Raw genomic sequence first — 26,899 nt, forward strand, 5'->3', positions numbered from 1 at the left:
AAAGCACCCCGTCGGCTCCCCGAGCCGCGGCAATGGCTGCACGGGGCTCCCGTCGGCTCCCCAGGCCACAGCAATGGCGGCACGGGCTTCCCCCCCACTCCCTGGGCCGCAGCAATGGCTGCGCGGGGCTCCCGTTGGCTCCCCGAGCCGCAGCAATGGCGGCGCGGGCTTCCCCCCCCTCCCCGGGTTGCAGCAATGGCGGCGCGGGCTTCCCCCCCCCTCCCCGGGCCGCGGTAGGGGCGGCCCGGGTCCCCCCTCTCCTCCCCGAGCTGCAGCAATGGCGGTGCCCCCCCCCCCCCGTCTCTCCCCTGGGCTGTGGCAGAGGAGGAAAGAGAGCTCTCCCGCCTCTCTCCCCGCCCCCCGTGCTGCCTACAGGGAGCCAGGCTCCACCCGCGGTGCAACAGAGTAGCGATTTGTAACAATCGCAAAATGCCGACTTTGCAGCTGCTCGGCTCAGCACTCTCGCAGGCACTTCTGAGGTTGTATTAGCCGCTCCTGATTATTAGCCGCATTTCCGGTTTAGGAGCAAAATCTTAGTCAAATTGGTGCAGCTTGTATTCGTGAAATTACTGTAGTTTAAAGAGTTTGTTAGGAATAATGATCAATTTGTTCTTTGAAACAAAATAATAAAATGCCAAATTCAGGAGAAACAAACAGAACAAAATTATTTTGCTCTCCTTGGAGAATAAAAAGGACTACATTTTCTCAACTTGTTCCCAAGAGGTACATGTTCCGATTTAAGGGTCATTCAGGCAACATCATAAATGGAGGAAGGAGGAAACTGGCTGCTACGACAAAGGACTTGTGCAGAATATAACAGGACATTCCCTTTCTGTATTAACAGTTCATGCTGTAAGAAATCAATCCAAATGACAAATTGAATCTTTTACCCCGCCCCCCCACAGGTGCTTTCACAGGGCCACCACAGAATTTCCTTTCCTCCTGCTGCACATCTGGATCTCCCCAGTCAGCCCCTGTCCGAAGTCCCTCTTTCTCTGGTGATCTACATGACAATTGGGTTTTCCTACTGGATGCTCATTTTACAAACTTTCAATTAACAGACTGCACTCCAGCCTTGAAAGGAATTCATTAATGATTTGGGCCTTGAGCAATTGCCTGGCACAAGCCACCATCTTTGCCCAACAATGGCACATTGGACAATAAGGCCCATCATAGCAATGAAATACAGGAATGAAACCTTACAATATTAAACTATCACAAATGTTAAATTACTAAAAAAACTATATAGAATGTATCCTGCTAACAGTAAGATCATTCTCTAGACGCAAAAAGCATACTATTTTACTCATTTACATACTCATTTTAGAAATGATAAAGAAAAGGAGTGTTACAAATATTGTTTGGAAGTATGTATAACCTTTATAAAATAATCACTTCATAACAATTCTCCATACTATATACAAGAGACAGTGTGTGTGACAATTTCCTTTTTTCAGACCTTAAAAGGGCAAATTGAGAGTGAAACACCTCTGTGTTTTACTTCGTTTGTGTTGTTTGGCATAAAAAACGGCTTGTATGATCCAAGATTCCTTTTTCAAACTGCATTTTAAAATAAAAGCTATATTTAAGTTCATGGGCTCAAACGATTTTTACTTCATCCTGCAATCTTTTGTTCTGTTTCAGACAAATCTTAAATGTTTTTCACACTTCTAATTTAGTCCTTACTCAGTGCAGGAAAGGAGTTGGGATTCAAAATGAGCCCATGCTATTTAATGGTGTAGACCGTTATTTTGGTAAACAATGCTGAACTCCTATGATACATTCTCCTACCAGCAAAAAAAAAAAAGGAAAAAAGCTTTCCTTTTTTAAGGTTATTTATAGAAACAGAAAGGCAAAATTTCTTCTTTCCCGTTTCCTGTAGGTCATCTAAAAAAAAAGATTTTGTAAGCTAGTAAAGGGTGGAATGTGCCATGCATTTTCTTTTGTACTGATTTATTAATGTGTTGGAAATACTATTACAGAATTTTTTAAATGTAAAGTGGGTCACTTAAAATGCTGCAAGTCGGCTGAAGAGCTGGTTCCTGTAAAGATGGGTAAAAAGCCTCTGTTTTACCAGACCTGAGATGCCACAGAGTAAATCAACTTCACCCACAGGAACAAAGCCCAAATTCTAACCTTGAGAATGCTCTGCTGTCTTCTGGGGTAAAATTCACCATTTGGACAACTTAAAATGTACTCAACTTGGTTCTGGAAAATCAACTAATGGATTGATTCTCCATGTTCAATGAGTTTTGCCTTTTCTGCTTAGCTTGCTTAGTAGTGCGAGCTGGGTACACATGGTCCTCTAGTTTTAAGTGGGAAAAATCTACTCAGACTACTAAATTACTATTTCAAACTGCCTTGCAATGGCTTTTAATTTGGGGAATTCCTGTTTGATCTAAAGATGAAACAATGTATGGAACAGAAATAATGCTTCAAAGTTCTGCATGCCTGATATAAGTGTTTCTGAAAAACCAAGCAAATCATCATTGAAAGACGCTAATGGTGAATAAATTTAGCATGTCTTGTATTTCAGGGAATACACAAGACTATGGTGTAACATTCTTTTTTGGCATGTTACTTCAGAAAGTCTGAGTGGAATTTTTTACCAGACAGCCAAGCATATGCCCTGTACTTATATGGAACTAAGTGTTAATTACATTATCCCCATTTTTGGGTTAGAAACCCTTCCTAACAACTGAAAACTCAGCTTAGAGTGCATCAAATGAGCCAGTTATAGAAGCAATGAATTGCACTATTCCATTCCTTTGTTGAGCCCTTAGTTTGGCAAAAACACACATTCAATTCCCTATCAAAATTGCTCAGGCAGGAAGGGAATTTGCTGCAGAAATGTCAATTTGTGCATACACTCCTGGCACATCCAAGACTTTTGTACAATGGGGAACAAAGACACCCGGACCTCCTTGCTTGCTCCAAAGAAGACCACTTACTGCAACAAACCAAGCCTTTTTATGCTCTAAACTTCGCCAAAAGAGGCATGCACTGGTACTGCTGCTGCAGTGTGGCTGCTCACGTGTCCTTTCACCCAACCACCTCTCTGACCACACGGCGTCTACACATCTCACCAACCAATCACTGCCCCATGCACAAGGCGACCACATGCCAGCCATGCACCCGTTCTCTGGTTATGAGAAGACCAACAATTACCACAAACAACAATGCCACTGACAAGGAGACCTGCAGGATAGGAAAACAAAAAGACAGCAGCCAATGTCCCCAGGAAGAGAGGAGCTTTTTCTGCATTTGGAAATAAATGGCTACTGTTCATACAGTCAAAGCCCAGGGGCCTGCTGTTTAGGCAGGAGGAAGTCCATTGGCTGGAAATGTTGACTTTGAAATTACTGAATGTCTTTCTGCAAGCATGGAGCAGGGAATAACTGCAAAAGGTCAGCAGGAACACAACACTGTGATGGTGAGCGCAGTGAGACACAAGGGCTCTATTGGCAGGCTGCCTCTGCAAGCTTTCAGCCATGCTCCTGGCAGCCCTGCCCTGCTCCTGCTCTGGCCACGAGGCCTGGATGGGGATTGGATCATTCTTCCTCTCACTGGGCTTTGTCTCAGAGGCAGTCAATATTTGTCCAGATGAGCAGGTGACCACTTTGGAACTGCTGGTGATAGAACACGTGTACCTTCTCCCCTAGGTCAGTAAATCAGCTTGGCCTTGCCATTTCACACCCAACTCTGGATTCCTAAAACAAACTTATGGAACTTGGTTCTGCATGCACAAATCTTCAGAGCAGTATCACTTTGCCAGGGATCAAGATTGATGATCTGCATTCAAAAAATGTAGTGTAAATATTGCACTATCTAATTGTTCTTGAGGAGCCATATTCCCCTTTTTATTTTTTGATAATATGCACTTCTCTGACTATGAATAGTAAAATAACATATCTAATAAAACAATAAGTGCACACCGAGCAAAAATAAGCAAGGTAATACATCATCAACTGCCTAAATACTTTACCATCACCCAGAGTCTGCAATCATTGGGGAGCCTCATTTCACAGTGAGAACCTGAAGGATCTTTCCCAGGAAAGGTTTCCAAATTTACCTTGAAAAGGCGTTCCAGCTTTTATAAGACCAAATCAGCAAGTCAAAGTGACTTGATAACATTTTTAGGGCAAAAATACCTGGGTCTGTTGGCATAGTTCCTGACCAGCCAGGACCAGGACTTGGAGAGCCCAGGCCATGATAGGAAGGGTTTTCCTAAAATATCCTTCAAGCAAACTTCTGTCAATATCAGAAGTTTCTTAAAATTATACATATCTTGCAGACAAGTAGCTAAATAATCCATGGTAACATGAACAAACTGCCAACAACCAAAGGAATGCACAAATGCAACATCAAATAATTATCTTACAGCTAAATCCCTTTATAAAACTCTATGTATTAACATTATGATATAAACAACATACTCAGAATCACTAATCATATTAACTGCTTCTTGTGTAAAACCCCCCAAAGCCAACAGCGCAGCACAAAGTCCACCCTGTTGAGTGGAACCACCTGCCTGAGTCATTGCATATATCCATTTATCACAAAACCACTCATTTGGAAGAGAGCTTCAAGATCATCAAGTCCAACCCATGCCCTAACATCTCAACTAAACCATGGCACCAAGTGCCACATCCAGTCTTTCTTTAAACACATCCAGGGATGGTGACTCCACCACTTCCACAGGCAGACCATTCCAGTACTTGATCACTCTTCCATAAAAAACATTTTCCTAATATCCAACCTATATTTCCCTTGGCACAGACTGTGTCCTCTCATTCTGTCAGTGCTGCCTGGAGAAAGAGCCCAACCCCACCTGACCACAGCCACCTTTCAGGGAGCTGTAGAGAGTGATAAGGTCACTCCTGAGTCTCCTTTTCTCCAGGCTGAACAAGCCCAGCTCCCTCAGTTGTTCCTCACAGGGTTTGTGCTCCAAGCCCCTCACAGGGTTTGTGTTCCCAGCCCCTCCCCAGTCTCATTGCCTCCTCTGGATGTCCTCAAGCATCAATAGCCTTCCTAAACTGAGGGGACAGAACTGGGCACAGCACTGAAGGTGTGGCCTCACCAGTGCCAAGTACAGGGGAAGAATGACCTCCGGGCTCCTGCTGGCCACACTGTTCCTGATATAGGCCAAAAACTATTGGCCTTTTTGGCCACCAAGGTTACACTGCTGGTTCCTGTTCAGTCAGCTGATCTTCCTGCCACCTATTTGATTTACTGCATATTTCCATCCACAATTGTCTTGCTGTGCAACGACTGCCCTCACTGCACAGCCCAATCCATCAACAAAAGCCTCATGTGCACTAAAATAAGGCCACAACACACAAGAGTTTGTTGGTGTTAATGCAAGCAAACAACACCTCAGCAACAGCTTGTCTGAAGGCAAGGAGAAAAAAAATCTGTGTCAGAAAATCTGCCAACACTGCACAAAAAGCATCTGAATTCTGCCAAGAGACAGTGGCCTGGCACACAGACAAACACAAATTACAACTCCTGTCCATGATACCCCAAAGAGACATTATCAACTACAAGTTAAATTATTTTATCTGGACAACAAATGCACCAAATAAGCTCTCTGACCACATGGTGTCCACACGTCTCGCCAACCAATCACTGCCTCACACACGAGGTGGCCACACGCCAGCCGTGTAATTTGTTCTCTGATTATATGACCTGGTTTTTACCTCACTATTAGCTGAACATTTCCCAGAGTGCTTTCTGTTCCTCACCAGAAGTGAACACAATTTCTTATCTCGCACAGAGATTTAGCTTGTGTAAGATTCTAATGCGTGCACTTGACAAACAAATTTGGGATATGCAGTGTCAACAATGAGTGTTTCAAAGACTTGCAGTTCCGTAGGACACAAGTTATTTACTTTGCACGTTTGGCATGTACAGATAGGACTCAATAAGGACAAACATCAAAATATACAGGAGAACACATTATTAAAGATCAAACTCTTAAAAATTTAGCTGTGCTCCTCTAACTACTGAAGACCTGAGAATAGCTTCATGATACTTTGGGCAAATGGAAGAAAGACAACAAACATGAAGAGGTTAAAAAATGTAATTTGGGTGTCCATGTTTCAAAATCTGGTTTGATTTTGACCCAATAACAACTTCAACATGTAATAAATGCTTGCATGTTCATTCATAAAGACCAAGGCTTACTTTAAGTGTTAAAAAGCAGTGGGAGGAATTCTTCTTTTTACTCTAAGTTTTATTACAATTTTCAGTAGGAATCAGTTGAGTTCTCTGCAATTTTGGATAATTTTCAAATATCCTTCCTTTAATGCAGAGAAGTAACATTTCTCTAGGGCCAGAAACTTCTTTTTGACTGTACCCATACTTCTAGCCAGGAGGCACACAACAGAGGTTGAACATCATTGTGTTGTAAGTAGTCAGGTAGAGAGTTGCCATCTTCTTGGCTCACATTTCAGGGCACAGACTGATGTAATTAAAAAAAAAATAAAATTAAAAAAACCCAGAAGATTCTCAATGAAAAAATAAAGAGAAGCATTTGGGCTCAGCTGAGCTTGCATCCATGAGTCACATCCCTGTCAATGACATGGAGAGCAGCCAGTGATCTCTGGGAACACAACTGGCTGATGTGCCATGACCTGATGGGCATGGAAGCCTCACTGACATCCCACACACAGACCAGTTGGAAAATAAGCTTTGGCAAAGCACCCACATCCCACATGGAAAACAGGTAAGAATTGAAATAAATGCCATTGCTCTGTGTGAAGGCTGCTGCCAACGCAGCCAGTAGCTGTTAGGCTAAGGACACACTTGTGTAGTAATGCACAATAGTTCATTTGAGAAATAAAAGAACATCCCAACCAAAGCAACCCTTTCACAAAGCCAGAATGGGATCATCTCTTTAGAGTTACCTGATTCCCTCACTTGAAGGCTGGGTAGCAATGTCCTGCACACCCAGTGCAAGAGGTATCAAATTTAAGAGAAGTTTTAGATGTTCTACATGATTTAGTGTCCCGATTTTGCTCTAAAGTCTGTTTTAGACTGGTATAGTGTTTAATAAGCAAAAGGATCTAAATTAATTCACCTTTCATGCCACTAACTCTCAAAACCAAATTATTCAAGCATTTACTTTTGCTATTGGTCCACAAGATGTGACATCTTTAAAAATTTGCCGAACTTTAATGAAGTAGTTCGTCTGCCTTGATTCAAAGAGTTAAAAGATTTTGAATTTTTCAAAAGAAAAACCATAGGTTATTTGACCCACCACTTGTTTATTCTTTATTTTGACTTCTGCTTTGTGCCTGTAAAATCTGCTAAACCATGAAGATTTATATAAACAAAATTTCCATTTCCTGATGGGACAGAAGAAAACTCTAATGACATAACTAGCAGCCAGGAAGCTGGAGTGTCTCCCACAGGGGCTATTGCTGAGCTAGTGCAGCAAATGGAAAATACAATCTTGCTGTGGGGCTTATGTCTGCATCTTGGTCACACCAAGTACGGGGCACTCCTCAGAGATGTTGTATTGACTAGGAGCACCAGATGGGAATGGGAGAAAAGCCAAAAAAGCCAGGATGTTTGGGTGGTCAAAGGCAGAATACTTCCAAAGTCCAAACACAAAATGTGAGATATACTGGAACCAATCGGCAGAAGACACCATAGGCAAAAAACACCCAGAGTTTAACTAGGTCAGATCATGCAGTCCTTGTTCAAAGAATATTTCCCAGTGTCTGTTTAGGATGGTTGCTCAACAATGTGGAGAAGACTGAGTACTGTCTTGCACAACGACAAATAATTCCAGCTGATTAAAAAAGGATATCTGCTGAGAACTCTGCCCAGCACCTCTTGTTCCCAAGAGTCACTGTAAGGAAATAAGGTTATTCTTGAAGCTACCCAGAGAGACAGGACTCACAAGTTTTGGGAACCCATAATTTATTGTGCCTACCTGTGCAATAACGTCCATCAGATGCTAACTGGAACCCTGGTTTACAAATGCATTTAAAACTGCCATCTTCATTGATGCACATCCCATTGAGGCAAATGTTCCTGATGCTGCATTCATCCATATCTGAAAAAGTACATGACAAACATTATGCTCATAATGTTTAAAGTAATAACTCTTATATCCAAAAGATAAGTCTTAATTTTTTCTTAGTTGTCAGAGCTATAATGATAATCAGAAACATATGATGAGACATACTGCACTGTCCTAGAGGATGTGTCAAAGCAGTGACTCCATTTTTCATAAAGAATCATGAACATAAAAAGAATGAATCCAAAAAAGAAAAGTGAACAAAAAACAGATGAGAAACTGGACAGCTTAAGAACTTCCAGTTGGTAAAAGCCATCAAAAAGTGAGAAAGGATGTAATTAAAGAGGGTTTGCAATCTTAATCTAAATAGAAGCTAGGTTAGAAGCAGCCTTCTGTTTGGAATGTAAATACGATTTTGTTACTAAGAAGACCTGAAGGGAGGGGAGAGAGAGAACATTCGGGTTTGGAGCGTAAACTTTTATAACCTCCACTGGACAAGTCTAAGATTTATGGTATGGAAGAATTCCCAGCACTGTGCTCAAGCAGGAATTCTGTGGGCACTGCCATCCTCAACTTCCACTTAAAATAAAACCTGCCCCTTTCCTGCATTCAGCATGACAGGCCATACAGAAGGGTACTTACTAATTATAGCTTCATAAAAGCATTATTCATCCTCTGACCTAACAGGATATCTTGGAGGATTCAAATAGGAAAAGGTGGAGGTCTCAGACACTTTTATGCTGAACCCTGCACAGTTACTCACAAAATGGGAAAGGAAAAAAAAAGGCAAGTACAGAGAATTCTGTGCTTGATTTGAGTAAGCTTTTATATCCTCTCAGTCTTTACTTCGTTCTGGCGCAGATGGAATCGGTTTCGGATGTTACATCCAAAAAAAATCAGGAGTATTTACCAGTTTCATCTACAGGACTACACACAGTTACATTAAGGTATGGCACAACGCCATGGTCTTTACTGATTAGTGTGTATGCATACAACTCAATGCATTACAATGCCAGAGATGAAACTGTTTCATAAGTGGATGCAACAGACATTCTGGCAGCACATGCAATGGAATTAAAAATGTTTTACCAGACTGCTGATGTCCTGGTTTTTATTACTATTAGCACATGGTATTTGGTGGGAAAGGAAGAAATCAGAATAGAGAGTTTTTTCCTGAATAGTCTAATTTCCAAATATATTTAGTCAATGTACTTCCATAATAAGATATTTTAAAAGCAGCTTATGGTGTTAAACTGTATATAAAAAAGAGTCAGGAAAAATAGAGTCTTAAAATGTCTGTCTCTACCAAGGATTAACAGAATCACTACTAGCACATAAAATCACTGGATCATAATGACATTACAGTATATTCAGAATTGTGCTATTTTCCTTAATATTGCAGCTGTCTTGGACAGAAATTACACTTCTAGACATAGTGTGTTTTCTTTTTACTTACAGGCTAAGTCAGACAAAAATAATTTATGATTTTAAAAAAAAATCGTGTATCTATCCCAACCAGGAATTTTGGCATTAAGTCTTCGAGCTGAATCACTGAGATAATATTCTGCCAAAAATGTTTCTAAGAACAGTGCTTGAAATTCTTTTAACGTATGAATAGATCATTGGGAACCCTCCCAAGGACCTTGGGAAGCATGATAAAGAACATTCTTCTTTTTTTCCCTTTACTAAAGGTCTGGGAGGTAGGAACACATCAATTATGTTTACAAATTTTTGTTAAAACAATTTTTATAGGTCAGACCAGCGTGCATCTACATAAACCACATTGCTAGTCACCCAGTAAGATCCCATAAAGCATGCTGTTAAACACAGTAAAATCAGGCAGCATGTGACTTGTGCTATGTTTTAAAATGTACCACTCCCATCAAAGAAACTGCATTTTGTGATAGTGGTATGTGCTATTTCTCCTGCTGGACAGACATCCCGTTGCGGATTGCCAAGCCAAGGCTCCAGAACTGGCTGCAAAAGACATTTTACTTGCCCTCCCAGATACAGCAAACGGTATTTGGATATCTGACTCCTTGTTCCTTCCCCCCACCAGGGGTCCTTTTCTTTTTCATTGATGTGAATAACCTCTTGCAACTGTAATTACTGATATGGAATAACTTCAGAAAAGTCTTACCTTCACAGTTTTTCCCATCAACTGCCACTTGAAAGCCAGCATTACACACACAGTGAAAACTGCCTTCTGTATTTATGCATCGTCCATTATTACAGATACGACCATTCTGTAAGCATTCATCGATGTCTGAAAGTCAACCAGAAAGAAAAATAACATTTTGGGGGGTTCTTTTTTATACCCAAAAGGAATTTTTCCCATTTACACTTCCCCTAGGTTTTTAAACCTACATGGAAACTGTATTTACATGAAAAATTTATTTTTATTTCCATAACTGAATGTTATGGGGGTGGAAAATGTTTGCCAGCTTGAAATTTCAAGTTGCTGTGAAAGAATTTCAGTGAACATACCCTGCAGTTTTCTCAAACAAGAATCACTATTTTGGGGGTTTCTTTTCATTTTTGCTCATCATTAAAATATTTTTACAGAACTTTAACTTCACAGTGCCTAACTACTTAAGGAAAGATAGGGGAAAAGCTTGTCTTTTGGTGCTACTCTGCAAGATAACAGGAAAGTTCAAGATTTCCCCACCTCAGAGGAATTTCTCCTGCTTATATGTATTTGAAACATCAGATCCTTATTCCCCTTTCTCTGCAGGAGGTGCTTGGCAAGTGCTTTGGAGGACCTGAAGAGTGATATCACACGAGGCTGGCAGTTCTCCCTTTCCTCCAAAGGAGGGGAGAGGAGATGCTGAGACAGACTGTCTAGACATTTTTTAGATTGCTCAGTATTCTCCATCAAGGCCTGGACCATCTCCCAGAGATTCCTGCACACAGGGGACTCTGCTCACAGAGATCACAACCAGCTCATACAGACCTATCATGCACCCATGCTTCCCAAACACCCTGGGGCTGCCCTTCCTTAAGCCCTCTCAGTGGAAATTCATTGCTGCACTTCAGGAGGAAGTGGAGCACAGGGTGTCTTCCCAAATGACACTCTGGGGGAGCTGATGCCTCTTGAAATTGTGAACCTATACTTGCATTCTTAGCAGCATGGCAGTTCAGTGAAGAGTCTAAGAAATCCCTGAAAATCACTGTTTTGCAAGCAAGCACCCACACCAGCAGGGGCACGAGTGGCTCAGTGACCACTCCCCGCAGCAGAAGCTTTCAGCTCTCCACCAAAAGTGCACAGGCTTGATAAACCTCATTTGATAAACAAGCATCACCAAGCAGCAATGCATAAATGTGAGTTTCCTCTCTGCTCAGTCCCTTTTCATCCCACTTTTCCAGCCCCTGATTGCACTCATGTCTGACTTCAGCTACTCCACCACCTTAGGACGAGCAGAAATGCCACAGAATCCCAGACCTTTTGATTTTTAGAGCTCATTAGTTTTTGTATTTTTTATGCCCCTGATGCAGTTTAAATGTGCCAAAAATTAATACCGAATCTCATTGTTCTTTACATACACACAGCTGATCAGAGTCTCACCACTAGACTGACATATTTCGAATTTTTCAAATGAAATAACATCACCTTTTTTTTCTCTTCAGAGAAACTTGCAAAAAAATCAAAGCCCCCTCTCTCGATGAAATATCCAAAATTGCTGTCATCTCCCTGTAAAACCTGACCTCCTCTCATCTGAAATGTTGAGCAGATATAGTAAGCACTTAGCTATTAAAGCACATAATCACAGCTAATCATCATAAAATTTCACTTTTTTCTGAGGTCCATTTCATATCCCCTCTTCTATAATTGAGAAGCATTTTTTGTTCAGATCATTAATCACAATGTGACTTTATTCACCTATGTCTCTAAGATACTAATTCTTAACCAAGCTCCTACTAGAATGATAAGGGATCCTAAGAACAGATGAAATAGCAGCTTGCAACACAAACTGCAACATTTAGTCACCAATCAGAGTCATCATGCAGAAAAAACTCTCCACTGGAACCTCAGAGCAAGGAATAAACATCTGGTCATTATGGAGACTTTGTTTTTCAAGAGCAGACGTAAGGAATACATTTCCAAACGCACATCACCACATTTGTGCATTCAAAAAAATAAAATCTCAAACATCCAAAGTAGTCATGCAAAGTAATTCTACAGCAAATGCTGGTTTTGGCAGGCACCAGTGCTATATGAACATTTTGCCAAATGCATCCAACTAGCCCTTTTCTTTTCCCTAGACTGGTCCTAAAAATTCCTTTAGAAAACCAAGATTCTGCACATCGCAGCATTTTCTGCTCTGGCTGTCAAGCAAGCACAGCTCCCATAGACTGCAGAGGAACTGCTAAGTGACCACACTTAAATGCCATTAAGCTACTGGGTTTCTGACAACCATGTGTTTGTGTAATGAATCAGTCAAATTAAAAGCGTGTGACAAAAATGACTCATGAGTAAATTCATCACGGCTGAGACTCCCCTTCAGCACTCCCTCACCACCAGTCAGCTGAACTATGAAGATGCTTCCGCAACACGGCTGCTTGGCAGCAATTAGGTCAAATACTCCCCAGCAACACTGGAGCTGGCTCTGCATGTCCTGCTGGACTGGAAAGCAAGCCTCTCTACCACAAACACCTTTCTGATTCACAAAAGGAAGGAAAGAAATGCAAAGGTAATTTTCTTCTGGCTCTAGAAATTTTCTGCTTCAGACTGTCAGACTGAGTGAATAGTCTGCACCCTGCACTCAGTGCAGGAATCAAAGTATGAAGACAAGCTGTGACTGAGCGTTCAAACATCCTGTTTCATTTAGATGCTTCATTTCTTATGGAATATCAAATATTCTTCTGCCAGAAATCTCTCATTATGCTTTAATTCTAAAGGACTGCATCCATCTACCTTCACAGCTGAATCTCTACCCCAATTTGGGAGTGACAAAACCCTGACAGAGGGTTGGTTATCGCTGAGGAGTTATGTGGTCCCACTCCCATAGGAAGACAGGATGAAGACCATCAGGACTAAAGTTGAGTCAGATGTTCAAAATAACTATAATGAGGATTCTGAGGCTTCCCCAGCTAGACCTTCCCAGTGCTCCACTCACTACTTTTCCATATCTAAGTTTTCATTGATGTAATTTATGTTCGGTTCTATCTCTGGCAGTGAGTAGAGACACACAGGCAGGGTAATCTCATATTTACCCACTGGAAGTTTTATCTTTCCCCCCAGCTTCCTTAGTCTTCTATACATAAAGGATTTCTCCTAAGAAGGGATGTTTAATTGTCCTTGAGACCTCCAAGCAGCAAAAGAAAACCCAAAAAAACCCCAAGAAAATATGTCTCTTCTATTTCAAAGCCATAAATAGTGCCAAGGTCCTCTTAGCACATGACAAAATGCCTTTTCCTGCAGCCCCAGTCTGTGAACAGACAGCTCTAGCAGGTCAGTAATTTTTACTGCTATATCTGAATTTTTTTTTTTTTTTAACTCTCATATTCAACCCATCTGCTAAATTTTGCTTGAAAACTATTTTCCCTCCTGATATGTAGACAATAGCAGATATGGCTGTATGTCCATTACCTCGGCACTCTGTTCTGGTCGCCGTGCTCTGATATCCAACACGACACTGGCAGACGTAGGATCCTTGGGTGTTCACACAGTCTCCACCAATGCATGGATTCCTTTCACATTCATCAATATCTGTGGAACACAGACAATACAATTTTACTACCACACTGGCTGAAAGTTATTTTTGCCTGAAGGGGTATTTTATCATTTTGTACTTGGAGAAATAGTGCCCTTCAATCCGTAAGAAAAGGGGACATCACTGAGAACCCATGTTTTAAGATAAACAGCTGGGAAAAATTAATTTTCAGTAAGATATTGCAGAGGCCTTAATCCCACATCTCCACATTCCCAGCTCCACTGAAGATTTTGACAGAACCAAAATCTTGCCTGTAAGAGGCAGTTTATTTTGCTTCTATCGCTGAGCTCTTGCTGAGTTCCAGACTGAAAGGTCTCAAGAGCCCAACAAGATACTATACATGAGCTTAAAGAGGACTTGCAGATCTTACTAAGCCAAAGTTTATGGATTTTTTTAGCAATAAATCATTACATACTCAAAAAGCTGGTAGCCTTTTAAAGAGATCATTTTCAATAACTAATAAACATATTATAGTCACAGGTTAGTAAAATAAGAAATCCTTGCTTCTATGTAATTTTGTTACAAGATTTGTTAAATACTGTTTTAAAGGCAAAATTGTTGTAAAAATAAGTTTGCCATTGAAACCAATCAGTTATTCAAAGTCTCTTTACTGGTTTGGGTTTTTTTTGGAGGCGGGGCTCTTCTTTTTAAGAACTCAGTTATTACATTGTGTGGAGAAGAATGTTTTTTCTCCAAAACAAAATTCCCCTCTGTGATTTATAGCAGAAGACCACATACCAAGGCATTCCTCTCTACCATGCAGTTGGAATCCTTTGTTGCACTCGCAGCGGTAGCTCCCAGGAGTGGGAATACAACGTCCATTACGGCAGAGATGTGGGAATGTTCGGCAGTAGTCAGTTAAGTTCACCGGCAAGATTTCTGAAATAACAACAGTTGGAAAAATATTTTAATGGTTCAGCATAATAGCTTCTGATAATCTACAACTTGAGCAGGATTTTCCACTAAAAATCAACATTTACCTTCCATTGTACTGTGAATTACATAGTGAAATGGGAGAGAGAAAATGGCACTTTGACTCTTAGACACTTGTTTGAAAACAACTAAAAACTACAGAAATTTTCTTTGAGGCAAGTCTGGTTGTGTTTTTATCTTTTGTCCTGCCAAAGAGGATGTGTCTGCTCACACCTAGAGGTAAAGTGGGTCTGTGGCACTGCAGGGACTCTACTAAAAGCCTGGAGTAGTAAAGAGCAGGCAGACTGGGTCATTATTTTCAGTTTCCCAGATAGCAGGGAGGAGGGCAGGGATAACCCTGGGAATATGCCTATACTGTCTTTGGCAGGCAGTGAGCTGGCTCTGTCCCTGCTACCAGCTGACCAGAAGCTGTGCAGCTACGTCAGTGCAGTGTCAGCCTGAGCTAAAATACTTTACCTCTTAGGCTTATTAGCTCAGCTTGGTGCTGAACCAAGACTAAATAGCTTCAGCTGGTGCCAGTGCAAGCAGAGACTGCTTGCATCTGCACAGAGCATGGGCAAAATCAGCTCATGTTTACTTGCAAAAGAGTATGTGGCTATGCCAAATGATTTCAGGTGGCATATGCCTACTCCAGACTATATGGGCATGTGGTAAATTCTCTGAGCAAAGGCAGAACAAGGACTATATCTATTGGTATGTTGCTCTATATTGGTAGGCTGCTCTGGCTTCCTTACTTCAGGGAAAACTAACCCATCCATGTGTATCACTAAGATAGTTCTCGCTGTGGTCTGGATCAGTCTCAGTGTCCAACAGAGTAATATTTTGATCAGTACACTTCCTACCTGGCCAAGTGCAAGTGAAGAAAACAACCTGAAAGAAGTTGCTTTCTCACAGACAAGCTCTTTAATGTAAATATCTTCCACAACCTAATCAAAGAGCTATTCATACCCAGCAGTGCTGACATGCAGCAAAGCTCTACTACAGCACCTGAGCCACAGTACAGATAATGTAATTTTTGAAACCTGTCTTAACAGGGAAAACTCTACTAATGAGATAGGTATCTTGCCATAAAGGATATCCAGAGCATCTGTGTCCACATAGAGTAAGACACCAAGAGCTGAAGGGAGAACAGTGCTGTGAGAAATGGGTTTCTAAAGAAGCTAAATGCACATGGTGCAAGGGGAAATTATTTCTTTTTCTCTTACGATGAATTGGTGGAGCCCGGGATGGATAGATGATTTCTGGATGTGGAGGAGGGTAAACATCAGGAATGCGTGGAGGAGGGATGATGTCAGGACGGGCTGGAGGAAGGTCAGGTCTTGCTGGCAGCATAAAAGCTCCTGTGCACAGTTTACGGTACTCATCTGAAACATGAAAACATGGATGCTGTTTTACACTCTTGCAGCCTGTTCCATTTAATCCAACTCTCCCGCTTCTTGCAGTGTTTCAGATTAGCAATAACAAACCTTAAATAATCTGGAAAACGTGAGCCTATATGTTTTCTTCATAGCAACAAGCTTTGCTCTCTGAATTGAGTCATTAATTCACAGAATCTCAACACTACTTGTCAGAGGACTGCCAGTAAAAAGGTAACAGAACTGACATTCTGGACATGAAATTGAACAGTGAGGCAGGGACCTGATCCTAATCTACTTAGTCTTCTTTCAAGCAAAAATCTTTGGTGAACTCAGTGTGAAGTTTACCTAAAGAAGGATTTCTGGATTTGATCCCAAGTTAATTTAATAGAAAGCTTGCCACAGAGTTAGAAAAATACTGAACAGGGAAAAAAGCCCAGTTTCAACTGGGTTTCTTAAAAGCTAACCTCCTAAAACAAAGAAATACAAATATAAGCAATGAGGCAAAACCAATTAGAGAATGAATACACTAACACTATTTCCCTGTGAAAATTAAGTTTGCCAAGAAAAACAGAAACCAAATAAGGTGCAGTCTAAGCAGTGTAGCCAAAGAGAAACCAAGTCAGATCCACACAAATTCATCTTTTTCCAGATGATGAAAAAATTATTTATTTTGCTGTAAGCACAGTCTATGCTGAGTGTGTTGCATTCTCCTATTGTTTATCTCTGTTAGTGGCATCTGCCCTACTGCCCCACTTTTCCTCTTGCCCACAACTCTTTTGTCTTTGGGAAGTGCGGGTTTGGAACTTGTGATCCAAAAAATGCACAGAGAATATCACAATTAAAGACCACATTCCAGCTGACCTAATTCATGTTCACAATTTGTGCACACACAAGAAATTATTTGTGTAGCCAATACCTTTGAACTTCAAAATTTAAAGTCTGTGGGACAACAGGGAAGAGGAACTATATAACAGGGGGAAAAAATCTAGAGATTAATGAATTCCTGAAACAATATGAAAAATGAGAATAGAAAAATAAAGTCAGTGTTGGGAGAGCTAAGCTGGATATTTCAGCCTTCAACACTCTCATCATATCTGCTTCCACCTGTAAAACACATTAGAAGCTGTTCCTGAATCACAGAGGATTTGTTAAAAAAACGTCATAGCCTAAAGTTCTGATTTTCCTGATTATGTTTGCATTTATTGACTGCTGTTGGGTGATCAGTTTGTTTCATGTGCCTCCATATTTCCCTCTATTGTTCCTTTCAGTCTTTAAATAGTGTCAATGGTAAACCCTGTCATTCCACATAAACACACCCTGCCATGTTATAAAGAAATACAGTACAAGCCTTTTTTACTGCAACTTTAATTGCCGTGTGTAATTTCTAGGAATTTTGTAGCTACTATTTTGTAGTAGCAACTGGGTCTGCTGCCCACATTTAAAATGCAACTACTCAGTTACATTATGCAGCTAGTGCTCCCCTTTACACTGCAGTAAATTTCCATTTCAGAGTTAAAGACGCTTTGGGCCGCTGACAGCTCTAAATTTCTTGTCTTGCTTTCTCAGCATACACTAAGTAAGGAATATCTGAACTTGATTAAATAATGACAACAATACCTTAAATGCATGTAAAGCATTTCAAAGAATTTTAAAGCACTTTTTAAAAGGGTTATTTATAGTCTCAATTTATATCTCAGGTCAGAAGCAAAACCAAAAAGAAATGGCATGTAACCATGATCTGGAAGACCTTGCATGGATTTATGAGTCAGGAAGTCCTGGGTTCTAGCTCCTTCTCCATGACGTCTCAGTCTGCAGCTTTGGCCAAATTACTTTACTTTTCCACCCAGTTTATTCACCAGTTAGATATAAATAATTAAAAAGTATTTGAAGAAAGCAAGAACTGTGTTAAGACTGAAAAATTTCTCCTTGTCTTCCTCTTTCAGATGGTTATCAATAGAGTGCACTATATTTTTAGCATTATTCTAGCCAGTTTTGAACTTTTAACATGTTTAAATATTATTAATAAGACAGTGGCAGAAACAGAAAGTCTTCCAACAGCTCTGAAACAGTAGATTTCTGCTCCAGTATTATGCAGTTTCACTCAAGGGATTAAAAACAAGAATAATAAAAACTCCCATATACGATCTCTGTCAATTTCTTCAGTTACACTACTATACTGTTACAATCCCATCCCTCCATAAACTCTGCACCTCCCTTAACCTCCTCCCAAAAATTCTTAAATTTCTTGTATTCTCCTTTTCTAAAGCATTTTATTAGGTCTCCAGTCCTAAATAATCTCAAAATCATCTTCCCTCCACTCCTTCATACTTAGGTTAACAATCTGCTCACCATCTTCTCCCAATTTGAGTGATACATTATCTGAGGATCTCAATACACAAAGAGGCAATAATGAAGAGCACACTTTGGTAGCAGAGAGAAATCATCTTCTGTGTCAAATTTCAGGAATATATAGCACCTCAGAAAGCTTGTCATGAGGAAGGAAATCCCAGTATCCCAATGAGAATGAAAATGCAGAGGGAATAGGGATGTATTAGAAGGGTCTAGAGGAAGTAACTTGATCTTGAAGAGGATACTGAAAACAAAACTGAAGCAGGTAAGGTCAGAATAACTTGGCTACAAAGCACTAACTAGCAACAAACAATTCTTTCTGTCTGCTTGCCCTCCTAGAAGTCCTGAGCATGAGATCTCTTCCCTAGGAGGCTTTGCTTGAACAGGGGAGATGGACGAAACAATCTGTCAAGGTGCCCTCCAGCCTCAACCATTCTGTGTAGTTCCACGAAACCATTACGGCTAAAAACACAAATAAAAGAAACCACTGCTAATTCAGTGTTCCAGCACGCTGATGAGAGCTCAGGTGGGTTCATACCAGTGGATCTGATGGGACACATTTCTGGAGCAGAGGCAGCAGTAGAAGCCCAGCAGCGGCCGCTGTCACAGCAGCACTGCATCTTGGACAGGGGCTGCGGCAGCTGATTGCCACAGCGCCCGTTGCTCAGCGTGGAGAAGCAGAATCCAGGGCGCACGTCTGCCAAGAGAAGGAAATGGATGGGTGACCATCAGTTCAATGAGGAACGTGCCTTTCACAAAAGGGAAAGGTCCCATTTTCCTGGAGTGATTTGCATTATCAATGACATTACAAGAATCAGAAAAACAAAAAATGTAAACAATATTTGGGTTGCTTTTACTCAAGTGTAACCTGTGAGAAAGATGCAGTGAAATATGGAGCAGCAATGCATTAACAGAGGCAAAAATGCAATAAAAGCATATATTCACTATATAACAACATATGCTTCCATGGCATTAAAGAAAAATTTCAGTGTCATCTCCAAAGATTGTACCAGATTAATTAAGTCTTAATTTGACAATCAAGCACTAAATTCACAGCAATGAATTCACAGCATTGCAGCTCACGAAGCATTAGTTCATTTCTCATGAGTCATGGTTTCCCCAGCTGGAGTATGTAGTGATTTCACAAGATACAAGCTTGCAGGCAAGAAAGAGCAACACAGTTTTAACTGGTGCAATCACACTGTTTATGGAGATCCCTTGGCTTCCTGTCTGAAAAGGGTAAGCATGTGTTGTACAAAGAATGTCCTGTACCCAGATTTTGTGTACTCAGCTCTGTGCAATGTTGTTAGAGATAGCTCATCTTAGAGAAGGACAAGAAAATGTGGATGGGATTAAAAAAAAAAATCATTAAAAAAATCTTGTGATACCATCTGAATCTTTGAGGAATTGTTTCACAATATGTCACATCATGTCAAACTCAATATAAGCTGTAATGTGATTTGACGCTGCATGATAAACCAGACCTTGTTTGTTTCTAAAAATGCAAATACTTGCTGTCAAAATGTAGTGGGAAAAGTTGCAGACCTAGTCTTGCAACAGGAGACATAATTTTCTAAAGAAAAAGTACCTCAATTATCTAGGGCATGGTGGATTCATCTGTCTAACACAAGTGGATATAAAAAAAAGCAGGGGAGTTTCTTACTATTTTGAGGAAATTGATATATAGATATATGTTGTGAGAGTCTGTGATAGCTCTGCCTTTTATTAGCTGGAAACCTAAACATGGATATTACTGACAGCACAGCTAAAAGACTCAGTTGTCCTTTATTTCCAAACTTTATATAGATCACTAATACTTTCATATGAAGGAAATCTGAAACGGAGAACAAAATATCAGTTTTCAGTTCTACTACTGGTTCTCCATTTTCTCCTGGTGCCCAGCTAAACTCCCACACATATTTATTTCTTTCACCTACCCTCTTAAAAATCTAATAGAACTCCTTGGAGTTGAAACTGCTCTCCAGTATACGCCTGGAGAGATATTCAATTGCTTGGTGTGTTGGTGGGGTGGATGGGAAGAAGGAAGTCATCTAACAGACCTGATCATCATCTGTAATTCATCCTTCTCCATTTTGGCCAGTACCAAGTTTTGAAATATTTAAGAGCAGTAATGGAAAGTGGAAAAGGAATCTACATGGAATCTGTGCAAGTACACAATGTGCCAGATAAGCACACAGCAAACAGCTTTATCTACCTACAGGTACAAAAGTGCATCCAAAAGCCACATAATTTTCAGAAAAAAACCTGTAAGTTTATGAGAAAAATACCAAATCCTTCCATATTCCTAATTGGAAGTTATTATTTTTACTTTTGTTCTCTCCTTTCCTTTTCTGTTCCAAATGGCAAAAACACATAAACCAGGACAAGAACAGAAGGAAATAACTTTTATCTGTTTCAGTTTTTAGTATTTATTGTTTTTACTAAAAATTATAGCCTTCTGAAAAGGCAAAAAATCACCACAAGAATAAATTTCAATAAAAACGTGTCTCTCAAAAAGAAAAAAATTAAAGAGACCATCAAAAAGAAACACAGACCAAACAAATTTCTTTCAGTTGGAAGTACAGGATAGAAACTTTCTTCACTGCACTCTTCATGCAGTTGGGATGAAAGGCCCTGCTCTTGTTTCTGCTCTTTAGCTCTAGGAGATAATATCTTTGCTTTGTCTACTCTTATTTTTAAGGTCTGTAATAATGGAGCTCCTGGTGCATCCTTTGGATATTTAGTCCCAGTGCTGCTGAGTTGAGTCCCCTAAGGGATACATTTCTCAGAAGCATTTCCTCCTCTCTAACAAAACAGACACGTCCAGCTAACACTTTTGACTTAAGATAGGCATGTTGTAATTAAATCAAGATTACGTGGGCACTTCTGACTGAATGGTGACTATAAAAAGTAAAAACCAAATGCAAGTTGTGCATCTCTAGAAAATTTTTGTTATGGAAAGGTAAATCTTGCTCACAAATATTTAGTACAGGCAGCAATCAATGATTTAATGATCCACAGCAAATTAGAAGCTACTAATCTGAAGCAATGAAAGTGATTCCCAGTGGTATTTTAAGTGTACAGTATGGATCAAATCTACAGAAAAGCTATTCTTGATGATGGAAGAAAAGCAGTTTATTTCTTACCTGCAGAAATTGAATTGCACCACTCAAAATTAATCATAACATCATAACCCAAACTACTTCCAGATCTCTTGGGAAAGTTATTATTTGGTACTGATCTCTCTGAAGTTTGGAATTTATTCCAATTTTTTTCCAAAATTATTTCCTACCAAAGGTACTAAAAACAGAATCTTGTCTTGGTTCCTAGTGCTGGTACTGCATAATAGCCTTTAAATAAATACGATAAAACTGAGGAAATAAACCTTTCATTTTATTTTTGCCCAAAATTCAGCACCAGCACTGAAAAAATTAATTACTGCACAAATATGACAGAAACAAAAAATTTAATTAACTACTAGACCTGCCTCAGAGCAGGCTGTATGCTTTCCAGAAGCATTAACTGCTAACACTGTTCTTTCAGGGCTTTGGCACTGCACTGGCAGTCGTTTCATTCACTAAGTTCTTTGGTTCCCAGTCCAACCTTTTGAAGATGGGTTCTGCTCTACCACAGTGAAAGCCTGAGAGAACAGCTCTGCCAAATCATCTACACCATAAAAATGTCCCATACTCAGTTTATCACATTGCTTCCTTTAGTGACAAAGACCTGCATTAGGGTAATAACAGTCAGAATGCAAATTTGCTTTTCTAAAGGAGTGCTGAATATAAACCAGACTAAAATAAAGACAAACATAAGAGCAACAATACCAAGGAGACTTTTAAACAACTTCTAAGGCAACAAATATGACATAACAGAAAAACTGCTGTAGACAAATAAAAGAGAAGGTCTCAAGGTAGAGGCAAAGAAGAAACATCCTGTAAATGGAAAACTCATTTCAGAATACATATACAGGCACGTGATGTACTTCTATATAGAAGAAAGATTTCAAGTTCACAAGTTGAAATATGTTTCTTACACATTATTATCCATTTTAAATATTACTGAATTTTTATAACACCGACTGTCCTATTGTTCACAGGATTCTACTCACCTATGCATTTTAAACCATCAGGAGCTGTATAAAACCCTGGAGGACACTTGCAGAAGTAACTGCTTACTGTGTTTGAACACTCTCCTCCATCACAAATTCCAGGAATGGTGCTACATTCATCAATATCTTTAAGACAAAAAGAGATGCAGGGGTAGGTTAGCTAAACTAGTTTTGGAACAAGAAAAGCTATTTTATAATTAGTAGTAATGATCAAATACAGGGCATAATCGGTAGTTTTGAATCAGCATCTTTCATTAGGCATCTTATAAACAGAAACAAAACAGAACCTAAAAAAAATATTGTACCTGCAAATTGAAAATACAGTATATGTAAATTGCAAAAGTTTTACTGCTTAATAATGATGGATGAAAATCTTAAAATTGATGAGACTTACTAACTGTAAGAAAACTGTAATTCATCCAGTCTGATTTCTGCATACTGGAATTAAGAACACTGTGCTGGGACCAGAGGGCAAACTGTAATGACCACAGTGATCAGGAGCTTCACCATTATCTCCAGAGGACAGCATCTCCTGGTACCTCAATAAAGACTCACAGGGACATGCACCACCTACTGAACTGCCTGTCCTTATTGCACTCGGGTTTGTCTCGGAAATCCCCCACACAAAAGCACTGAGCAGCTAGGTATTGTTCAACTAATGCAATCTGACAGGATTACAGCTCAGACCACCAGGATGACTGCAGGCAACAAAAATTATCTTCCCTGACTTTCTCCACTAAATCAATGAAGTTTCAACAGGTTTCAAGAGTGTAATCAAAACATCTACTGGAGAAACCAAGCAGTGCCAATAATTCCCCTACATTTTGTCAGTGATTTCAAAATAAACTTTTTATATCATCGTCTTCACTAACAAATCTCAATCCATATACTAAATTATCATCATAGATACAACGTAGAAAAAATTTCAAAGCTGACAGGAAAAAAACCCTAACAAATTCTTACAACTCATCATAGATACACAGAAGGAACTTGAAGTGTTTCTTCCACAGGCAGTTTATATAATCTAAAGTTATGTGAATAGCGACTTATTGTCACCCCTAAGTGTTCCTTAATTACCACCAGTAGCCTGCCTGTGATGTGTAGTTTCTTTCCCCTTGGTTTCCAGTGACTGTCTCAACAATGCAGCTGTATCTAATTAGCATTGCCCTCATCTCCTAGGAACCTGGAATTCTGCAGAGCTTGAAAACAGCTCACTCTTTTCCATGGTACCTACAAGAGTGATCAGCCAGAGAAGAAAGGGATATTATTCTCTGGACTGATCAATGACATCTGCTTGTCACAGCTATCTACAATCACCCAGTTGCTCTCCTGACAGGGAGCATCCAGCTAGAAATAATGGTATCACAGGACTCTACCCAACCTCTTCTCCAGAGATCTAGGAGAAGACAGACACATGACTGCAATAATGATTTCACCAACCACAAAAATTTCTGAGATTAAATACTGCAACACCACCCAACACACCAAGGCAAGGAGTGAATAATACCGTAGTCATTGAAAAGGACTGGAAGAGTTTAAATGTAACGCCTAAATTGGAATTTGGCCCCAACAGATGGGGGAACACCCAAAGTCCCACAAGACCATTAATGAGCATTTTAGCAAGTAGAAAGGATCTAAATTCTACTTCTTCTGTAAAGACAGTAATATAAAAACTGACAACTCCTGGTCTCCTAGGTAAAATGTTGGATGCTGTAATATTTTTGTGGCCCCTTGCCTTTGCAGGAAAGTAGTGGAGGGACTGGGATGGCACACGGATAAGCCAAGTTTGCAGGCTCAGCCATCCTAAGTGGAGTGGGGCCCTGGGTCCCCTGTGCATACATTTTTCCCCAGCATCTTGCTAGTTGTCCTGATGTGGGTCACATTCCTTACTTGGGTGTGTGAGAGGGGTGTGACTTTTTGTTCACTGCTACTTCGAGGATGTTGCCAAAGCCTCAAGCCCGAGTGCCCTGGGAGCACTGCTAAGAGACTTCTGGCTTCTACTCCAAGATTATACACCACGGGAGTCCCACAAGTCTCAGTGACAAAAAATGTGGAAATTGAATTTTGGTCTGAATAAAGCCCTTAATTAACAGAGAAAAATGCAATCGTAAATGGATCAGATTCAAGCATTTTCTGACTCAAATTCACCAATGTTTATCTTAAAGTCAGTGTTGCCACTGTTTATATAGAGTCCGACCTTTTTAAAAGCAAAATCATCACTCTTTATTTTAAGGTTGAGCCTAAACCAAACAGTATTTCACTATTTATATTAGTGTTGACATCCATATAAGCAACACTGTCGTTGCTAAGTATGCGAGTTTCACAAAGGTAAGTATACTTGATGTACTCGCAGACTTAATGTCACTCCAGGAAAAATTACTGTCCCAGTCACCATGAAAAACAGAATTTACTCAGCATTAGTGCAAATGGAAAAGAAGTGCTTATATCAAGCAGTGAAATAATTTAGCAGTTAAAATACAGATTTCTACCAGCTAATAAAGAGAACCTCAGCCAAGCTCCCTCATTTTCCAGCTTGTTGATTGTCTACCTGTCCTTGACAATTGCTCTTATGATCTTACTTCAATGGAGATCCCCTGAAAAAACAGTACTGCAATTCAGCAGTTAAATTAAATCTTTGACCAAAGACATGTTACAACTGCTAGAAATCCCACTTGCTGAATAGGAAGCTAAACCAAGCAAACAATCAGATATTATTCATTATGTATCAGAATTAACTATAGTTAATTACTGTAAACCAAACAACTTGCCTTATATTGTCTTATAAAATTCAAAAGATAATTTAGAAAGAACTGGATGGATAGGTTGTTGTTGCATGATCATACTCTTAAATGCTGTGTTTCTATCTTACTTCATGCCACTGGTATAAAGGTGGTACTTTTCATTCTCGGAATTGTGTTAATACCTATACAGCTTTGACTAAAATTGCTTGGTACATACAATATGAAGATGTACTGAAAGTAACTCAGTCTGCAAAGGTTCAAAAATCAATAGGTATGAATTTGAAGAAGGAAAAATTCATCTCATCTTTGCAGCAGGTGATGATGCAAAGGGATGTCACAAATGGGGCAGGAAATTTGTGGCAGGATTTGGGAACACAGCAATCTATACTAGGTTCTTGAGTCCAGTTCCTTAACTGTTAGCAAGTGCAGGCTCTGAGGGTGGTGGTTGTTTGGAGCTTTTTGTTCTTTGGTTGTTGGTTGGGATTTGTTTTTAAAATGATTCAGCAACTGAAAAATACCATCAAAATATTTATGAGATGTAGCCTACAGCTCTCAGCTTTTCATGTACTAATACTTAACAAGGCACATGTTCAGTCTCTCCTATTCACCACATTCTTGGTACTTCATCCACAGAAGGAAACACTTGCAATGTTGTTCTATTCTAAACGTAGGTTACATTCTGCCAAAATCATTGGCAGGCAATACGTAAACCATGCTGTGTACATGCTCTTCTGAAATTGCTCTGCCTAACCTGCAAATGAATTACAAAGTTTTGCCTAAATAGCAATTTTTCTTTTGAAAGAGTAATTAATAATTCTTCTAAAATGACTGAAAAGTTTTGAGTGCTTCTTAAGGGATGCTTGATACAAGAAAGGATGGTATGCACACCTTTCTCTCACAAATGCTTTCATTGTACTGAAAGCTGGCATTCCAAAATCACTACCCACTTATGAAACTTGCCTACTGAAGTTAATTTCAGTCTAATGACTGAAAGTAGAATCAGTTGCAGGAGTTTAGACATTATCTGGACTTCAGAGTAAAAACAAATCAATAATGTGCAATTAACACATTTCAGTAGTATGTTCCTTATGTACTCAAAATTTTCTTAAAGCAAAGGAGACATCTATGCTTGTTATATTAGAAACTAAAAAAATACTATCAAATCACCGTAAAAAAAAATAGCACAATTCGATAATCACACACTGCAAATTTCCACACTAATATCTAGCACCTGCTGTACCCCCAAGTTAGGATGACCAGTAAGAGCAGATAAAATGTTAGTCCTTCTGTAACATATGCAACTGTAAGGCTGAGTTCAGAGCACAATGCAGCAGACTTCACACAGCAGTGTCAAACTCCCACTTATGTTTAATACAGTTCACCTGAGGAGGTAGGAATGTGTTGAACCTTCCAGTCCTATTCACTTTTTGGTCAAAAGTTCCACAAAGAAACTCGTGCCAAAAGTATTTATAAAGCAACATATCACTTAGGAAGTATTTTTAATGTTTTCATCTTTAAGGTTACATGTACCTTCAAATCTGAAATGTTACATGAATAAAAAGGCTATAAAAGTTGCAGGGCCAGTATTTAACATTCTCTGGTTTGGGAGAAAGCACCTCTATTTGCATTTGCTGTGAATTATGCTACTTGCACGCTCAAGGCAA

General features: G+C 39.8%; 1 protein-coding gene across 6 annotated transcripts in view; it reads right to left on the bottom strand.

The window, feature by feature from the left end:
* Positions 1-26,899, bottom strand: part of FBN1 (fibrillin 1) — a 153,389-nt gene that overhangs the window by 66,244 nt on the left and 60,246 nt on the right. For 5 of the 6 annotated variants that reach the window (XM_033070192.2, XM_033070191.1, XM_042779688.1 and 2 more), the window contains exons 9-15: positions 22,495-22,620; positions 18,922-19,080; positions 15,882-16,040; positions 14,482-14,622; positions 13,620-13,739; positions 10,170-10,295; positions 7,943-8,065 (exon numbers count right to left, since the gene is read on the bottom strand). In XM_033070192.2, coding sequence (XP_032926083.1) covers positions 7,943-8,065; positions 10,170-10,295; positions 13,620-13,739; positions 14,482-14,622; positions 15,882-16,040; positions 18,922-19,080; positions 22,495-22,620 — 954 coding nt within the window. The remainder of the gene's footprint in view (positions 1-7,942; positions 8,066-10,169; positions 10,296-13,619; positions 13,740-14,481; positions 14,623-15,881; positions 16,041-18,921; positions 19,081-22,494; positions 22,621-26,899) is intronic. The other variant, XM_033070194.1, reaches the window with a different exon arrangement.

Source organism: Catharus ustulatus, chromosome 12, assembly GCF_009819885.2.
Source record: "Catharus ustulatus isolate bCatUst1 chromosome 12, bCatUst1.pri.v2, whole genome shotgun sequence".
In the NCBI taxonomy this organism is placed as follows: Eukaryota; Metazoa; Chordata; class Aves; order Passeriformes; family Turdidae; genus Catharus; species Catharus ustulatus.